Genomic DNA, 16,314 nt, shown 5'->3' on the forward strand with positions numbered 1-16,314 from the left:
CATAAATATTTTCTCCTGCTGAAATATAAAAAAGTAATCAAAGTTATGCTTTGAAAATGTAAAAAAAAACCTTTACCGTCAGTTTGACCATTCAGACATTTTGCATTTACATTTACATTTTGCAACAGTGAGCGTCTACAGCTGTCTGTAAAACGTAGCGGAGGTTCGGTCATGGTTTGGGGCTGCATTTCAGCCAGTGGTACTGGAGAACTTTTCAAAATTCATTTATCAGCAAAGAAAAGTCCCATACAGGCTGCCAATGTAGTAAAAGCATACCTGGGTAGAAAAACACCATGGAACATGATCAGTTATGGACTGGCCTCCCAGAGCCCAGACTTTAACATTACAGAAGCAGTGTGGGATCATCCTGACAGTGAATGGAACAAAATGCAGAAACATCCAAAAAAGAACTTTGAAGCCTGGAGATTATTCGTGAAGACTTCCTCAATTCTGTAAATTTAAGGTTTTCCAACATGATATTTAATTTTTGTTGGTTTATTTTTTGCTGTTGAAACAAACAATTTCTCCTAAGTAGAGTCCATGCTCTACTTACCAAGAATGGTCTGAGTGTTGGAGTTTTCATGAATGCAGCCTGGAAACAGTTTTCTGATGGAGCTGACCCAAATAAACTAAACAGGCATATTCAAACTTATCAGATCATTCCATCACGTGGAAATGATGTCTGCATATTTTGAAGTTGCACTTAAATTCAACATGGTGTAACAACATTTACAGATGTCTTAACACAAATTAATATACTCTGGGTTGCATACTTTTAAAAAACAGATTTTAATAATGTATTCACTACAGACATGCAGAAATGGGGGTGGCGGGGTGCTTCTTGTCTGCAGGATCTGTCACTGTGATGCAAATGATGCGTGACAGCTCAACAAGCACTACAATGAGAAAAGAAAAATCTCTAATTTTAACATCGTAATACAGTGGCAGAAGGGCAGAGTGATATCTGACCTTCTGTGTGTTTGTGTGGTGGTGGTGGTGGTGGTTGGGGGGGGGGGGGGGGGGGGGGGGGGGGGGGGGTTCTTAAAGTTCTTGTGCTCGGCCCCACAAATCTTAGGAACATGGTGTCAAACCAGATACTTACTCTGGATGGCATTACTTTGGCCTCCAGTAACACTGTGATAAATCTTGGAGTCATTTTTGACCAGGATATGTCCTTCAATGCACATATTAAACAAATATGTAGGACCGCTTTTTTGCATTTGAGCAATATTTCTAAAATTAGAAACATCCTTTCTCAGAGTGATGCTGAAAAGCTAATTCATGCATTTATTACTTCTAGGCTGGATTATTGCAATTCATTATTATCAGGCTGTCCTGAAAGCTCCCTGAAAAGCCTTCAGCTGATCCAAAATGCTGCAGCTAGAGTACTGACAGGGACTAGAAAGAGAGAGCAGATTTCTCCCATATTGGCTTCTCTTCACTGGCTCCCTGTTAAATGTAGAATTGAATTTAAAATCCTCCTTTTCACATACAAGGTAAAAAAAACAGAAACCATCTTATCTCAAAGACCTCATAGTCCCGTATCACCCCAACAGAGCACTTCGCTGTCAGACTGCTGGCTTACTTGTGGTTCCTAGGATACTTAAGAGTAGAATGGAAGGGCACCTGGGTGGCTTAGTGGTGAAGCCGGCGACCACGTACATATGCCGTGGGTGGCGCAGGTTCGCATCCTGGCCTATCGCCAATTTGCCCGTGTGTCTTCCCTGTATCTTTCCCCCATTTCCTGTCTCTCTCCACTGCTAACAAAAGCCACTGTGGCAAAAAAAAAAAGACTAGAATGGGAGGCAGAGCCTTCAGCTTTCAGGCCCCTTTTCTGTGGAACCAGCTCCCAAATCCAGATTGGAAACTTTCCTTTATAATAAAGCTTATAGTTATGTCTGGATCAGGTGACCTTGAACCAACCCTTAGTTATGCTGCTATAGGCCTAGGCTGCTGGGCAGTTCCCATAATGCACTGTTTCTTCTTATTCACCTCTTTTTAACTCTGTTTATACTCCACTCTGCATTTAATCATTAGTTATTATTAATCTCTGGCTCTCTTCCACAGCGTGTCTTTTGTCCTGTCTCTCCCCTCAGCCCCAACCGGTCACAGCAGATGACTGCCCCTCCCTGAGCCTGGTTCTGGTGGAGGTTTCTTCCTACTAAAAGGAAGTTTTTTCTTCCCAGTGTCACCAAATGCTTGCTCACAGGGGGTCATTTTGACTGTTGGGTTTTCTGTGTAATTATTGTAGGGTCTTTACCTTACAATACAAAGCGCCTTGAGGAGACTGTTGTGATTTGGCACTATATAGATAAAATTGAATTAAATTGAATGGATGGATACTTTAGAAGATATTTTAGAATCCAAACAATGGAGGTATACATTATACAAATTATACTAACAATACAGACTAACAAACTATACTAACTATACAAACTATACTATTATGCAAACTATACTAAACTGTACAGGTGCTTCGTGCTCTGAAAACAATGAAACAATGAAAACAAAACAAAACCCAGAACACGGGGATATGAATGAGTCCAGTAGTGCATATACAGATGGATAGTCATTAGTGCAGTGGCAGATGTGCAAACAATGCAGTGCAGTAATATACAGTAGTAAAGTGATAGAGTGCCAAATATCAACATATGTAATGATGACTGTATGTTAACATCCCCCAAGTGTAGCATTAAAAAGTCTGACGGCTCTTGGAACAAATGATTTCTTGAATCTGTCAGTTAAGCAGTTCTGCTCCTGTGTTTCATTATACTGGTGTGTAATGGGTGACTGTCATTGTCCATGATAGACAGTAGTTTGTCCAATGTCCTTCTCTCTGCCACTGTAGTCAGAGAGTCCAGCTCCACTCCAACCACTGACCAAGCCCATCTGACAGAGTGCGCTCCCCTACCTTGTCTGCAAAGGTAGATTTTGCCCTTAAAATTACTGTAGCACTTTACCAGAGATGTGCATTATTAATTTATTTTATCCAAGGGTGTGGAAACTTTTTCTTTTTTGGAGTGTCGCTTTTAGAGTGTGCAATTTATATTTAAAAAAATAACACAAAGTGGTTTGTGGCAGGCAAATTATTTGTAAAACTGGTGCTAGGACATCTATGTAACCCTTTGTATTATATTTTAATATGCTTATTTATTTATCGCCAGTCTTAAGAAAGCCAGGATTGGTATCAGGAGTTTCCTGCATCTTAAGCCATTGTCATGACATGCGAAAAAAGCAGACTGAACACTAATGTTTGTAGATTACAGCTCAGCATTCAACACCATAGTTCCCTCCAGGCTGGTCTCTAAGCTGCTGGACCTGGGCCTGGGCCCATCCCTGTGCAGGTGGGTTCACAGCTTCCTGACCAGCAGACCACAGGTGGTACAAGTGGGTCACCTCACCTCATCCTCCCTCACCCTCAACACTGGATCCCCCCAAGGCTGTGTGCTCAGCCCTCTGCTGTACTCACTGTACACCCATGACTGCGAGGCCACGTCAGAGTCCAACGTCATCATCAAGTTTGCTGACGACACTGCTGTTGTGGGACTAATCTCTCACAATGAGGAGACAGCCTACAGGAGAGAGGTCTCCCGCCTGGAGAACTGGTGCCAGGAGAACCACCTCCTGCTCAACGTCAGCGAAACGAAGGAACTGATCGTGGACTTCAGCAGGAAGCAGCAGAGGGACTACCATCCACTTGTCATCAGTGGTGCTGAGGTGGAAAGAGTGGACACTTTCAAATACCTGGGAGTGACCATCTCACAGGACCTGTCCTGGACTCATCACATAAACATCACTGTGAAGAAGGCCAGACAGCGTCTCTACCTCCTCAGGTGGCTGAGAGACTTCAAGCTCCCACTCAAGGTGCTCAGGAATTTTTACACCTGCACCATCGAGAGCATCATGCGTGGGAGCATCACCACCTGGATGGGAAACTGCACCAAGCAGGACTTCATGGCCCTAAAAAGGGTGGTTCGTTCAGCTGAACGGACCATCAGAACCACCCTCCCCAACCTGCAGGACATTTACACCAAGCAGTGCAGGCTGAGGGCCATGAAGATCCTAAAACAGCCCAGCCACCCCGGACACTCTCTCTTCTCCCTGCTCCCATCAGGCCGGCGTTACCGCTGCCTGAGGGCTAAGACTGAAAGGTTGAAGAAGAGTTTTTACCCACAAGCCATCCGCCTGCTCAACTCTGAGCCCTAACTGGACCATTATTGCACAATGTAAATATTATAATTTATAAAAGTGTGTATAGTGTATAGTATATAGAGTATAGTGTATAGTGTGAATTACTTTTTTTTATTTTTATTCTTCTCATTTATATGTGTGTGTATATATGGTTGCAGGTACAAAATACATTTCACTGTGCATTGTACTGTGTATAACTGTGCATGTGACAAATAAACACTATCTTATCTTATCTTCTAATGTCACGTTAATTCTCACCTACCTGTTATAATACTCAGTTTTTGCACACATAAATAAACAAATAAATAAATAAATACTGCAGTATTTGGCTGGACGCATTTAGGGAACATGTGTCTGTTGTTGCATTTGGTCGCTTTCACAGTGCAGCAGAGTATTCAAATGAATCACAGAGGAGATAAACTAAGTGACTACTAGAGACAGACACCTCAGTGCATCGAGTAATGCTTAAAGTAAGTAGCATGGCGATGACCGATGCCACTGTGACTGTTCATTTATTTGGAAAGCTGGAGCGTCAGCAGCACAGATTTATTCCCGTAGTTGAGAGCCAAATCTTTGAGTCCCTCCCTAAAGTAGCTTTTCATTGAGTCTTCACCCTAAATGTTTAGAACAGAGCTCAACATATTTCTGCCATATTTATTTAGAGCAGAGTACACACAGACATACAGCATTGTTGCGCAATCTAGCTGCTCTGTCATATCATATAAACCAGCAATAATCAATTCATGTTTAAATTTTGAATTTAATTTTTGTAACTAACGATATTAGACCTAATAAAAATATCAGACCAAGATTAGCAGAGTTAATCCACCAGATATCTGCCACCAGATAGAGCTCCAGCTCTATCTGGTGGCAGATATCGGCATAAAATCTTAATTAGGCTGACCGACTAGTACAGCCGTGCCCAATACATCAATCGCGATCTACTGGTCGATCGCAAGAGGCGTGCAGGTAGATCGCACGGAACCCCCAGTGGAGTTGGGGGGAAAATGTAGATTGCACGGCATTAAAAGAAGTAGAAGATGATTGATGAACTGTCATCCATCCGTTTCATTACCACCCTACACACGCGCATTTAACCATGCTAGCTTTGCTTGTAGCTCGCGAGCTGAAAAAGTGTGGGCACCCCTGGACTAGTATGTCTGGTACCGACTAGTGACAATAGTGATGATTAGTTGTCTAGTCAACTAGTCGTGCACATAAGTAGAGTGCACATCCTCTACTTTACTGGTTGCAAGCAAATATCTCCATCAGTGTTTTACAGAATGGTTCAACATTATAATTCTGTTATAGGACCCCTGAGCAAATTTACCACCAGTTTTCCTAAATACTGCTCAGGGGCATTACCACTCGTGGCCACATTGCCCACGGCCCAAGTGGGAGATCTCATTTCAGCCAAGGATTGGCCATGAATCGGCCACAGACCCACCAAGGATCCGCCAGACGTTTTAAGTGGTTGTATCTGTATGTTTTGGTTCTGCCCTAAACTAGTCCCAGTCTGGTTTTGTATATTTGATGCTGCCACAAAGAAACTTGAAACAATCTGTTCCAGTCCTAGATATGTTATATTTGGATCCAAACCAGAAACTATTATAAGCAAAGCTCAAACAGTTAGCGCCTTTATTTCCCTAACAGCTAGAAGAGTTATTTGAATATGGTGGAGGCAACAATCATTTTAATAATAATAATAATGCATCAGTCTTATATAGCGCTTTTCTAGACACTCAAAGACGCTTTACAATTTCATGCACTATTCATTCACACCTCAATCATACCTGGTGGTGGTAAGCTACTGATGTAGCCACAGCTGCCCTGGGGCAGTCTGACAGAGGCGTGGCTGCCAATTTGCACCTATGGCCCCTCTGACCACCACCAGACACACAACCACATTCACACTTAGGCAGTGTGGGTTAAAATGTCTTGCCCAGGGACACAATGACAGCATGCGCTCAGACGGGGACTCGAACCAGCAACCCTCCGGTTGCAAGGTGAGCACCTGGGTACTGCGCCACTCACTGCCACCCACTTTTTAGCTTTACAAGATATATCATAGGCTCTTTGTAGCTATTACAATTAAAGACTCTAAAAGAAAAAATTAAAACTCAAACAGGGCCAGAAAAAAATTAAGGATCTGGATCTTCTTGTTATTTTTTAATCTAATAACCACTATTGTACAACATACTGGTAATAAGTGCGGCTGATAAGATGGGCAGAAAACCTCACGTAGCAGGGACAGGAAAACTTCCATCAACTTAATAAAATTCAGAGACAAAAATCAGGGTTCTAGCCAGCGGTTGATCACCCGGCGCTGCACCTTGCTGAGGTGCCGTTGCACTGGGCTGAGAGTTTCAGCGGTTAGCGACCAGAACAGATCACAATCGTAACAGTTAATTAGCGACACGGTCATTAGCATTAACACCCCCATCCCCCTGGTCATACGATCACCCCGGCCTGTGAATTTTTTTCTGGCTAGAACCCTGCAAAAACAAAGTCTTACAATTTAAAAGAAATGGAAACGATTTATATGATTATTCTGTTTCTAAAACTGTTGTTGACTGTTTCTATCAGCTAAATGGATGATTTAATGACCAACATGTACTCTAGATCAGTGGTCCCCAACCTTTTTTGCGCCACAGGTCGGTTTAATGTCAGACAATATTTTCACAGACCTGCCTTTATGGTATGGTGGATAAATACAACACAATAAAAGATACGAATGGCAAAAAACCTGTGATATTTTCTAAATATAATAATAAGTGTGAATACACTGTGTATTCGTATGCAACTTTATCAGCAGCATCCTCCTAACATCGCGCAATCATAACACGAGTAACACCCTCGCTGCTCTCTGGTCGCCATGGTTAATAAATAAAATGGAAATAATCTAAGTTATTTATTCTTTCAGTGCGGCCCGGTACCAAATGACCCACAGACCGGTATGTGGCCCGGGGGTTGGGGACCTCTGCTCTAAATGAAGTAATGGAACCATATCTTCTGTGCTACAGTGCAAAAGAAACAACTGACAGAAATAAATTAGCTGCTCGGTGTACCTGACAGTCTATGGTTCCTCCCAGGCTGTCGGTGGCAGGTGGCTGAAGCAACTCCCATGTCCCTCCCTTGTCAAACGTGATGACAGATCGCATGTTGTCCTCGCTCACAGAACCATTGATGAGAGTGGCGATGTAGACGCCTCTCAGCCCCTCCACACGGTGCAAGTCTGCAAACGGCTCATTGGCAAAGTACCTGCACGACAGATGGAAACATCATGGCTGGGTCTAGGAGTGTAACGGTACAAAATTCCACAGTTTGGTTCATACTGTCGTATATAATAACTGATGATCAATTGATCAGTGTCTGCTACATATCACCTGAGAGGTCTCTTATTGTTTCACTGCTAAAACACAACGAAACCTAACATTCCTCAGAAAATATAGCTGACTTAAATAATCATCTTCTGATAAGATTAATGAGAACAAAATTAATCAGCATCTACATATCACCCTATTATCCCTTCCCAATATTGTCGCAGTTACTGATTTTCAGCAGATCAGACCTGCGACCCTCCCGTTTACAGACAGCTGGCAAGAGCCGGCTGATCAACAACAGCTGGTTATAACCTGACATTACACCAGCTAATGATGGGCTCAGGTGTCCTAATCATACTTTCCCTCTGATAAACAGTTTGGTTACATTCTCACATCATATGCGAGTATGTAACCAAACAACATTAGATCAAACTCAAAGAAAATTTCAGCACCCCGGGCTAACACTGGCCAAATCCACAGCCTTTACGGTACAATAACCATGTGATCTGGTCACAGTTCACTTCTATACCGTGTTATTGGTTAACCACAGTTAACTGTTACATGTCTAGCCAAGTAAAAGAGAAATACCCAGAAATTCTTCTGTATTTATTTGCTGACCAGTGTTATTAATATGTTTGTATTTTCACCATTTATTTTCAGTGCTGTGTCAGTTCAGTTTGCTTGCACTCTGATTTGCTTTTCCACACCATCCACCCAAAACCTTTAACCTCCTAACACCTAATCTCTAGATCACCCTCTCGACATATAACAGATGATTTCAGTCAAAAAGACAGGAAAACAGAATGCATCAGCATGTTGAAATTTAAAGACGTAAACAGGAAACTTGACTTTCAACACACAACCCCAAGCCTGATGCTTTGTTTCAAAATGCTTCGTGAGAAACAGCAGACACAGAGAAGTGTTACCAGCAGACACTGTTGGAAAAAGAGAAGCAAACAAGTCTGGCAGGTACCTGAGCCAACACTGGGACTGGTGCTGTAAAACTAACATGAGATCTTAGTCATGATTATGTAGAAGGCAAACAGTGAATACAGAGCTCAGAGGTCACAGAGGTGACAGCTGAATACACCATTCTTATTAGATAAGGATGCACTACTCGTAAGTGTTTGCAAAACCTATACTGTTACCAAGCATTTGTAAAGGGAAGTAGAGGCCTTCCTGTCAGTTCTCGTGGTTTCTATGAGAACAACTCAATTACTGGCAAGGCTGCAGATAGTGCTCAATTTGTCCTGCAGGTACAGACTGCATTAATTTTTATCTGCTAGTACAATTTAGTTCATCATGTGATCAGCTCATTTACTTATCTAAAGGGAAAAAAAGAACAAATTAGCTAAAGCATTTAAAGAAAGGGGCCAGCTGAGACAGTTCAGGCATCTGATAAGGAGACAGACTGAATGGAATTATTCTGGGCACATTCAGCTGTGAGACCTAAAATCCTGAGCTCTTCACTTGTTCCAAAAGCATTCAGACCATGATGACTTCAGACAGACTTCACAGCGACCACCTCATGTAAAACAAACCCTGATGGTCCTGATGCAGTAAACATTTCCCAGCAAACACTGAGCAGTGCAGTCTGACCGAGTCTGTCGATGTGACTGTGTGTGAGTGTGATGTTCACAGGGACCCAGTTTTTAAGTCTTCTTGACCTTCTTGGGTAAGTCTGGATAAGATACCTGGCTTTGGCTAGTTTATCTTCCTTCCTGGAACATCACCTCATGCTGTCCAGACTGTCTTTGTGTTTTGCTCAGTTCATCCTTCATGTGCTCTCAAACCCATGATTTTCTGTGGTTTGTGCCGCACACAAACGTTTACTGCTGCGTTGGGCAGCACAAGTGCTCAGTCCAGGGAGCACTTGCGGGTGCTCAGTTCTGCTTGGGCGCTGTGCCATACATTCACACGACCAATAGAAAAAGAATGACAGGAAGTTGGCACCAAAAAAATTATCTGTACAGATAAAGCACAGCTGCCAGCACAATGCAAATTTTGGGCCATAAGCTCAACCTAGCAGTCAGCACAGCACATGCCACTTTGTATGTGAAAGGGAATTTTTGAAAACTGACTGGTTTGCTCTGGTTTGTTGTTCTTGTGTCAGCCTTCCCGATCAGCTCATCTATTCTATGCAGCTTCATGCGGCATCCATCAAAAACAGACATAGCACATACTTGTAATACAACAGAGAGCTGCTTGTAAGACCCTCCTGAAACACTGCGAGGTACAGTTGGTGTACCTGGGACCATCTCTGTTAGCTGCACTGCAGCTGCAGAGATGATCATCCCATCTTTGCAAAAGTCTTAAGTTTTGATGAAGAGTTCAGTCACCGCCTGACCAAAGTGCTTCTAACTCACGTGACAGCCAGAACACGCAGAACACTCAGTACCTGATACTTGGAAATAGTTTTTTTTTAATCACTGCCTTGAGGAGGTCTACTGAGAGTTTTTTGGACTTGATGCTTAGGTTATATCCTGACACACAGTGTGTATTGTGTGATGTTACATCCATGGATGTGTCCATGGACAGTTTGTAAACATTTCTAAAAGTTTGTTTTTACTTAAAAAAAATAAACACAGCAAAGAGTAAAAGAACAGAACAAATCTCAATATGTTCTAAATCCACTCTGATACAGCTGTGGCTGATTTAGTGCCCTAGGCAAAGACTTTCATTCAAAGTGGATTATATATTTTATGTTTTATGTTTGAGAGAGTCTCCCTTTTGTATCCAAACAGGTTTGGTTGATGTGTGTGTGTGTGTGTGTGTGTGTGTGTGTGTGTGTGTGTGTGTGTGTGTGTGTGTGTGTGTGTGTGTGTGTGTGTGTGTGTTAATGTGATACCTGATGAGTGTGTTGCTGCCAGAGCCTTCAGGACTGTAATACAGCACATTCTCCAGTGACAGAGAGAAGGAGAGGCCCTGTGTGTCTGAGATGTAGAGGTGTGTGACATTGTTCAAGTGGTTCACACACACAAACACTTGGTCCTCAGATGCATCTGCTATGTAATACTCCTGTAGAGAGAAAGGGGAGAGACAGGAGGTCATCTATAGTTCACTGACTTACCGTACGATTACACTAGACACATTGATGTTAGAACATATAGTTTTATAGTGCACATCATACACTTAGAAGACTTAAGGCCCTTTATGTTCATGATTTTCTCATTGCTGAGTCTGTTTTAGAAGTGCTTCATAGGTTTTGTGCATTTCAGTAATCTGTCACTCTCTCTTGGATCAGATATACATTAATCTGAATCAGCATCACTGTGTGCAAAGGCTTCATATGCATGTAGCTGCAACCTGGAGCATATCCTGTGTAAACATAGGCATCATAGACAGAGATCTGAAGCTGCTTTCTTGGCAAATCTTGTTCATAATCATACAGTTTTTAAGTTATGAATACTACACTGAATGGCACTGAATACTTCTTCAGTTCAAAGAATGATTATCTGTGCCTTTTAGCTGTATTATTGCAATACTTTGCAATATCTACAATTATTTAACCAAAAATCAGATGACAAAACATTCTATAATTAAATAAAGGATGTCTTTATGGTTGTTAAAAACTTGGCTAACAAGCTGTATCTATAAAATGTTAAATTTCAGAGTAAAAAACTGAAGATGTCTTGGGCCATCTGAACCAAACAGTAAGCCATATTACTTATCAGATTCAAAAGGCATCAATACTACAAATACAGTTTCAAAGGTCCAGTTCAATGACTTAGGTTGCTGTTTGCACATGCAAATCTGTTAAGTAAAACGCCTGTATTTCTGCTGTATACATTAAAAATGAATAAGTAAATAAAACACTCACTGTGATTGGATGCCGGGTCATGAACTGGGCTGCTTTCATTGGCTGGCGGTTGTAAGAGACCCAGAGCTGAACAGATGAAGGTTCATGGCTGCCCAACAGTTTCTGGAGAGGCAGAAGACAAAGAGACAGCACAAATCATTCAACTTGTCCAAAGACTGAGACAGACGGTTCAGATTTAGTTTCTCAGCAGATGCAGCTCACAGGTGGGATACAGGTTCTATCACCAAAGACAACATTCAGAGCTAGCACAGAACCTAATGATGAAATCCCAACAGGACAAATGGAAAACATCTGGATGGTTTTTGGAAGACTGAGATGAACTGAAGAGGCTCTTGAGAGCCTGTGGAAGTCCTGACTACTTATTTTGTAATGGACTACAGCTGGAAAATGACCTCAACAGTAAGGCAGAAAATTAGGAGAAGAGACTTGAGTTAGGTGGACTGGCCTGATAATGTTTTGCTATCTTAATATCCCTGTGGTACAGAGTTTAGCCGCTGAGTGAGGAAAGCATAAAAAAAAACAGACTCTCAATGGGGATCAAAAATCTGTGCGAAAGGGAAAGAGGAAGAAATCCAAGGGCACATCTTCATTGTCATTACCAATACATTAGGAGGCTGGCTGCTAGAGGGCTCTGATCTATTATAAATTATAAGCATGCAGACTGCACGCGTGTGCGTGTGTGTGTGTGTGTGTGTGTGAGTGAGTAGAAATGGAGGAGAAACTGAGATGAGGATGTCCTCCAGATTTGTGACTTAGACTTTATTTGAAACTGAACTCTGCACCTTACAAATGCAGAGTGATGGCAGCATGGTTGCGTATACACAGCGGACACACACTGGATAGAAGTTTTATTGTCCTGATTCTTATTTTTATGGCTAGAATGTTATTGTCTTTTTTTTAAAGAAACACACAAAAAATCTTTTTCATTACTTGTTTTGCTTCAAATAAAGAAGAGATGAGGTATAATCAAGTTATTTTCTCCCTCCAGAGACAATAAAAAGGAAATTATACATAAACTGACAAACTGCATATATCACATCTCACACACACAACTATTAGCTAAACATGTATTTCATAGTTTTTCAAAATAATATTTTTTCATCATCTGTGTTAGTGATGTGCACTTTAGCACTCCTAAATTACTACATTGTACAATATTAGCACTCCAGTATGGGCTTAGTACTTTATGCATTTGTAATACTTTTTTTACTATAAGCCACATTTAGCCATTCAAACCCACAATACTTTATTCTATGTATTTAAGCACATTAGAACCATCTCACACACACTCACACTGGTGATTGCATCAGGGGCAATTTACTACCACAGTGATGCGAGTTTAAAGACATTGTCAGAAAATATAAACATATTCTATTCCAATAAAAGTACTCAGATCTTCTGTTGATGTTTACATTTCACAAGCAGAGGAGAAAGGCTACCAGCACTACCAGTGGCTGTCTGCATCCAGAGTGGAACAACATCCAAAACTGGGTTTCCTCCTGGAAAGCTTGAAGACTGCTTGAAGATGCAGCTCAGATCAGATACACTGGTCCTGATGCAAGTATCTACATCTGACACTGACAAACCATGTAGGATTTATGTTCCTGTGTTGGTGCCCATGTGTGTACCTCTGGAACTGTAGAAATTCAACAAATACTGAAGCTACAAAGACGCTGTTACATGCAGTCCTTGAAAAAGCTAACAGTGCGAAGCCTGACTGCACCGATGCTACGTGTAGGTCAAACACTGATTGGGTGAACAACTGGTGAAACACTCAGATATCAAGTAAAATTTTAGCACTGTTTAATGGACAATATCAAAAACTGTCTAAACAAAGGCAGCTGAAACCATTAATGCCATTCTTCAACAATGAATCAAACTTTAAATGCTGCTTAACTGTGCGGCACTGTGCATCATGCATTATGACCACTGCACGTTATACTCCAAACAGACAACAGAAGGGGAAAAAAAACTTTAATTGATGTTAAATATATGAAAACAAATTACTGCAAACGCTGTTTATGCATCATTAAAATAGGAGAAAATAACGTTCAGTGTGCCGCATTGTGGTAAATGGTAAATGGTCTAATTCTTATATAGCGCTTTTCTACTCTAGCTGAGCACTCAAAACGCTTATACAACATGCTTGCATTCACCCATTCACTCACACATTCATACAAGGACTGTTTTCTACTTCAAAGTGCTTTCTATCTAACATTCACACACATTCATACGCTGACGTTGCATTGGAGAGCAACTTGGGGTTCAGTATCTTGCTCAAGGATACTTTGGCATTGCAGACTGGAGCAGCTAGGAATCACATCACCAACACTCTGATTAGTAGATGACCTGCTCTACCTCCTTAGCCACAGCCACCTCATTATGAACGATGCTTGTTGTTTTACAATTCATGACACGTATGTCAATAAAAGTTAAAATCTAAAATGATAATGAAACAATGCAATACAAACATCCATCCATCTTCTTGCACTTATCTGAGGCCACAGCCTGCACAATGAAGCCCAGACCTCCCTCTCTCCAAGCCACCTCCTCCTGCTTAGGCCTGAATCAGACTTCAGCGCTGGGTCTTTGTAGAGCTACGATGTAACCTACGTAAGTGGCCGATGTTGCCAACATTTATGCTTGTGCAGGTGCATTGTGTGTGTTAATTACCTTTCAGTGTGTCCCAGTGTTTTACATGCGGTACCAGCCAACAGAAATGTTGGGACTGGTTTTTTTTTTGTTTTGTTTTTTTTCTAGACATGTTTGTAGAGTTTGAAAGGCAGCAGCCTGCACTGTTCATGTGGAGCACAGCACTGACACAAAGCTTCAACTCTGTGCATTAAATCTGGTCCAATGAAAAAAAAAGTGCAGATGTTCAATTCATAATTGGCAATTGAAAAAAACTGACAATAGAAAAATGACATTATACATTTCTTGATGGCTCGACAACTTGTTGCCCAAACTCATCCACAATATTTTGTATTTTACTATTCTTCAATTACTCTGTCTGTTGTGAGTTTCCCAGTTTAATGGAACTGCAGTACTAAATAAATTGCCCCCTCTACCCACCCATACTTTATTCCAAGTAATGAATAATGGTGCATTTATTTTTCTGTGGTAGTACACAGATTTATCTCCTGTTTGCTCTAATCTACAGTCAGAGATGTTTTCCTTTCTGTTACTAAACCAGGCCTCTGTGCTTAAGGTTCCATTCTGTTCTACTTTCATGTTTTATACAACATGTCTCATTCACCCAGTTACACATGCATTCATACAAGCACTTTTTTCTATGTGCTTCACACACGTTGGCACTTTGATGAATGCACTGGAGAGCAACGTGGGGTTGAATATCTTGCCCAAAGATAATTTGACACACAGACTGGAGCAGCCAGGGATCGAACCACCAACCTTCTGATCAGTGTTGCCTACTCCTTAGTAAGGAAAGTAGCTACTGGCTGCCCTAAAAGTGGACAGAAGTTGCTATACAATGTTATCACCTAATTTGTGTAACTGGTCATTTGGAAGTAGCCGTAATCAAGGCTATACGAGAAAGGAATAATATGGACAGACAAAAAAAAACACCCTAAATTCTGTACGAAATAAGTTCATGACTTTAATGCTTTGCCTAGACCAGTGTTTCTCAAACTGTGTGGCGCAGGGTCATGACAGGTGTGGCGCGAACAACCTGGGTGAAAAGTCTTGCGGAACAAATGTTGAAGATCGGATTAATTCTCTGAATGTGTCCAACTACCACGGTAATAATAAATTATTCCAGTCCATCAAAACTTACATTTTTGTTTCAACTGTAGGTTTAGTTCTCCCTCTTCATACTCCATGTGTTAATCACAGTTTTAATGTCTGTTTACTTTGTGAGTCATAAGGGAAAATTAGACTGAAGAATGTATTTTCACATGTAATTGGCATGGCAATTATATATTTTTCCACTGTCACGACGTATTCCATTCCAACAGCAACGGTAAGTGAACTTTGCATTCCACAGTGTGTTCACATTCTCTCAGATCCCTACAATTAGGGCTGCAACTATTGATTATTTTAGTAATGAAGTATTCTATTGATTATTCCACACTTTGATTTCTGTTTTGAGGGGATTTTCGGGGTTTTTTGAGCTATGGTCTTAAACTTTTGATCAGCTGAAAAATTCATGTTTGAGTGTAAATGCAGTTTTCAAAAAATTCCCTGCTCAAAAGTTTTTGTCTCTTGCGCCAATTTCTTCTTTTAGCATTGTGAAGCTCTACTTCTTAAGTTCCAATAGTGCAAAATGCAAATTCTTGCAATTTTTTAACTGGTCTTAAGATTTTGATCAGGAGTGTATTTGTATATCCTTGTTTGTCTTCAGATTGGCTGTGACACCTGCCCATGGTGGGACCACAGGAGTTGTGCCAAGAATCCCGGTTTTTAATAGATTTTTGCTTTGGATCCTTGTATCCTTATTTATGTGTGTATGTATGTTTTTGATTCTAGATGGTTTCATTATTGTTCCTAGTTTTTCAGTTAAGGTTTGTTTAATGTTTGCTTGTATGATTATTCCCGTATGATGGTTAGGTAACCTGTGTTTTGGATATTGTATCCTCAGTGCCCTGTGTTTCTGGTCTGTTTAGGTCTACTGGAGTTTTCTTTTTTTTTCTGATTTGCTTTGTGTTTATTTTAGGGTGGCTGTAGCTCAGGAGGTAGAGCAGGTCACCTACTGATCGGAAGGTCAGTGGTTCGATTCCAGGCTACATGCCAATGTATCCTTGGGCAAGATACTTTACCCCAAGTTGCTCTCTGACCGCCCTGTCGGAGTGTGAATGTTAGTTAATTAAAAGCACTTAGCTTAGTAGAAACATGGAAGTGCTTGTATGAATGTGAGTGCATGGGTAAATGTAAACATGTTGTATAAGCGCTTTGAGTGCTCTGACTGAGTAGAAAAGCGCTATATAAGAGCTAGTCCATTTACCATTTATTTTTTTAATTCAA

General features: G+C 41.1%; 1 protein-coding gene across 3 annotated transcripts in view; it reads right to left on the reverse strand.

Moving 5' to 3' along the window:
- sorl1 (sortilin-related receptor, L(DLR class) A repeats containing) overlaps nucleotides 1-16,314 on the reverse strand; it is a 129,625-nt gene that overhangs the window by 56,869 nt on the left and 56,442 nt on the right. For all 3 annotated transcript variants that reach the window (XM_030744182.1, XM_030744184.1, XM_030744183.1), the window contains exons 7-9: nucleotides 11,335-11,436; nucleotides 10,363-10,532; nucleotides 7,260-7,452 (exon numbers count right to left, since the gene is read on the reverse strand). In XM_030744182.1, the coding sequence (XP_030600042.1) occupies nucleotides 7,260-7,452; nucleotides 10,363-10,532; nucleotides 11,335-11,436 (465 nt within the window). The remainder of the gene's footprint in view (nucleotides 1-7,259; nucleotides 7,453-10,362; nucleotides 10,533-11,334; nucleotides 11,437-16,314) is intronic.

Source organism: Archocentrus centrarchus, chromosome 13 (assembly GCF_007364275.1).
Source record: "Archocentrus centrarchus isolate MPI-CPG fArcCen1 chromosome 13, fArcCen1, whole genome shotgun sequence".
In the NCBI taxonomy this organism is placed as follows: Eukaryota; Metazoa; Chordata; class Actinopteri; order Cichliformes; family Cichlidae; genus Archocentrus; species Archocentrus centrarchus.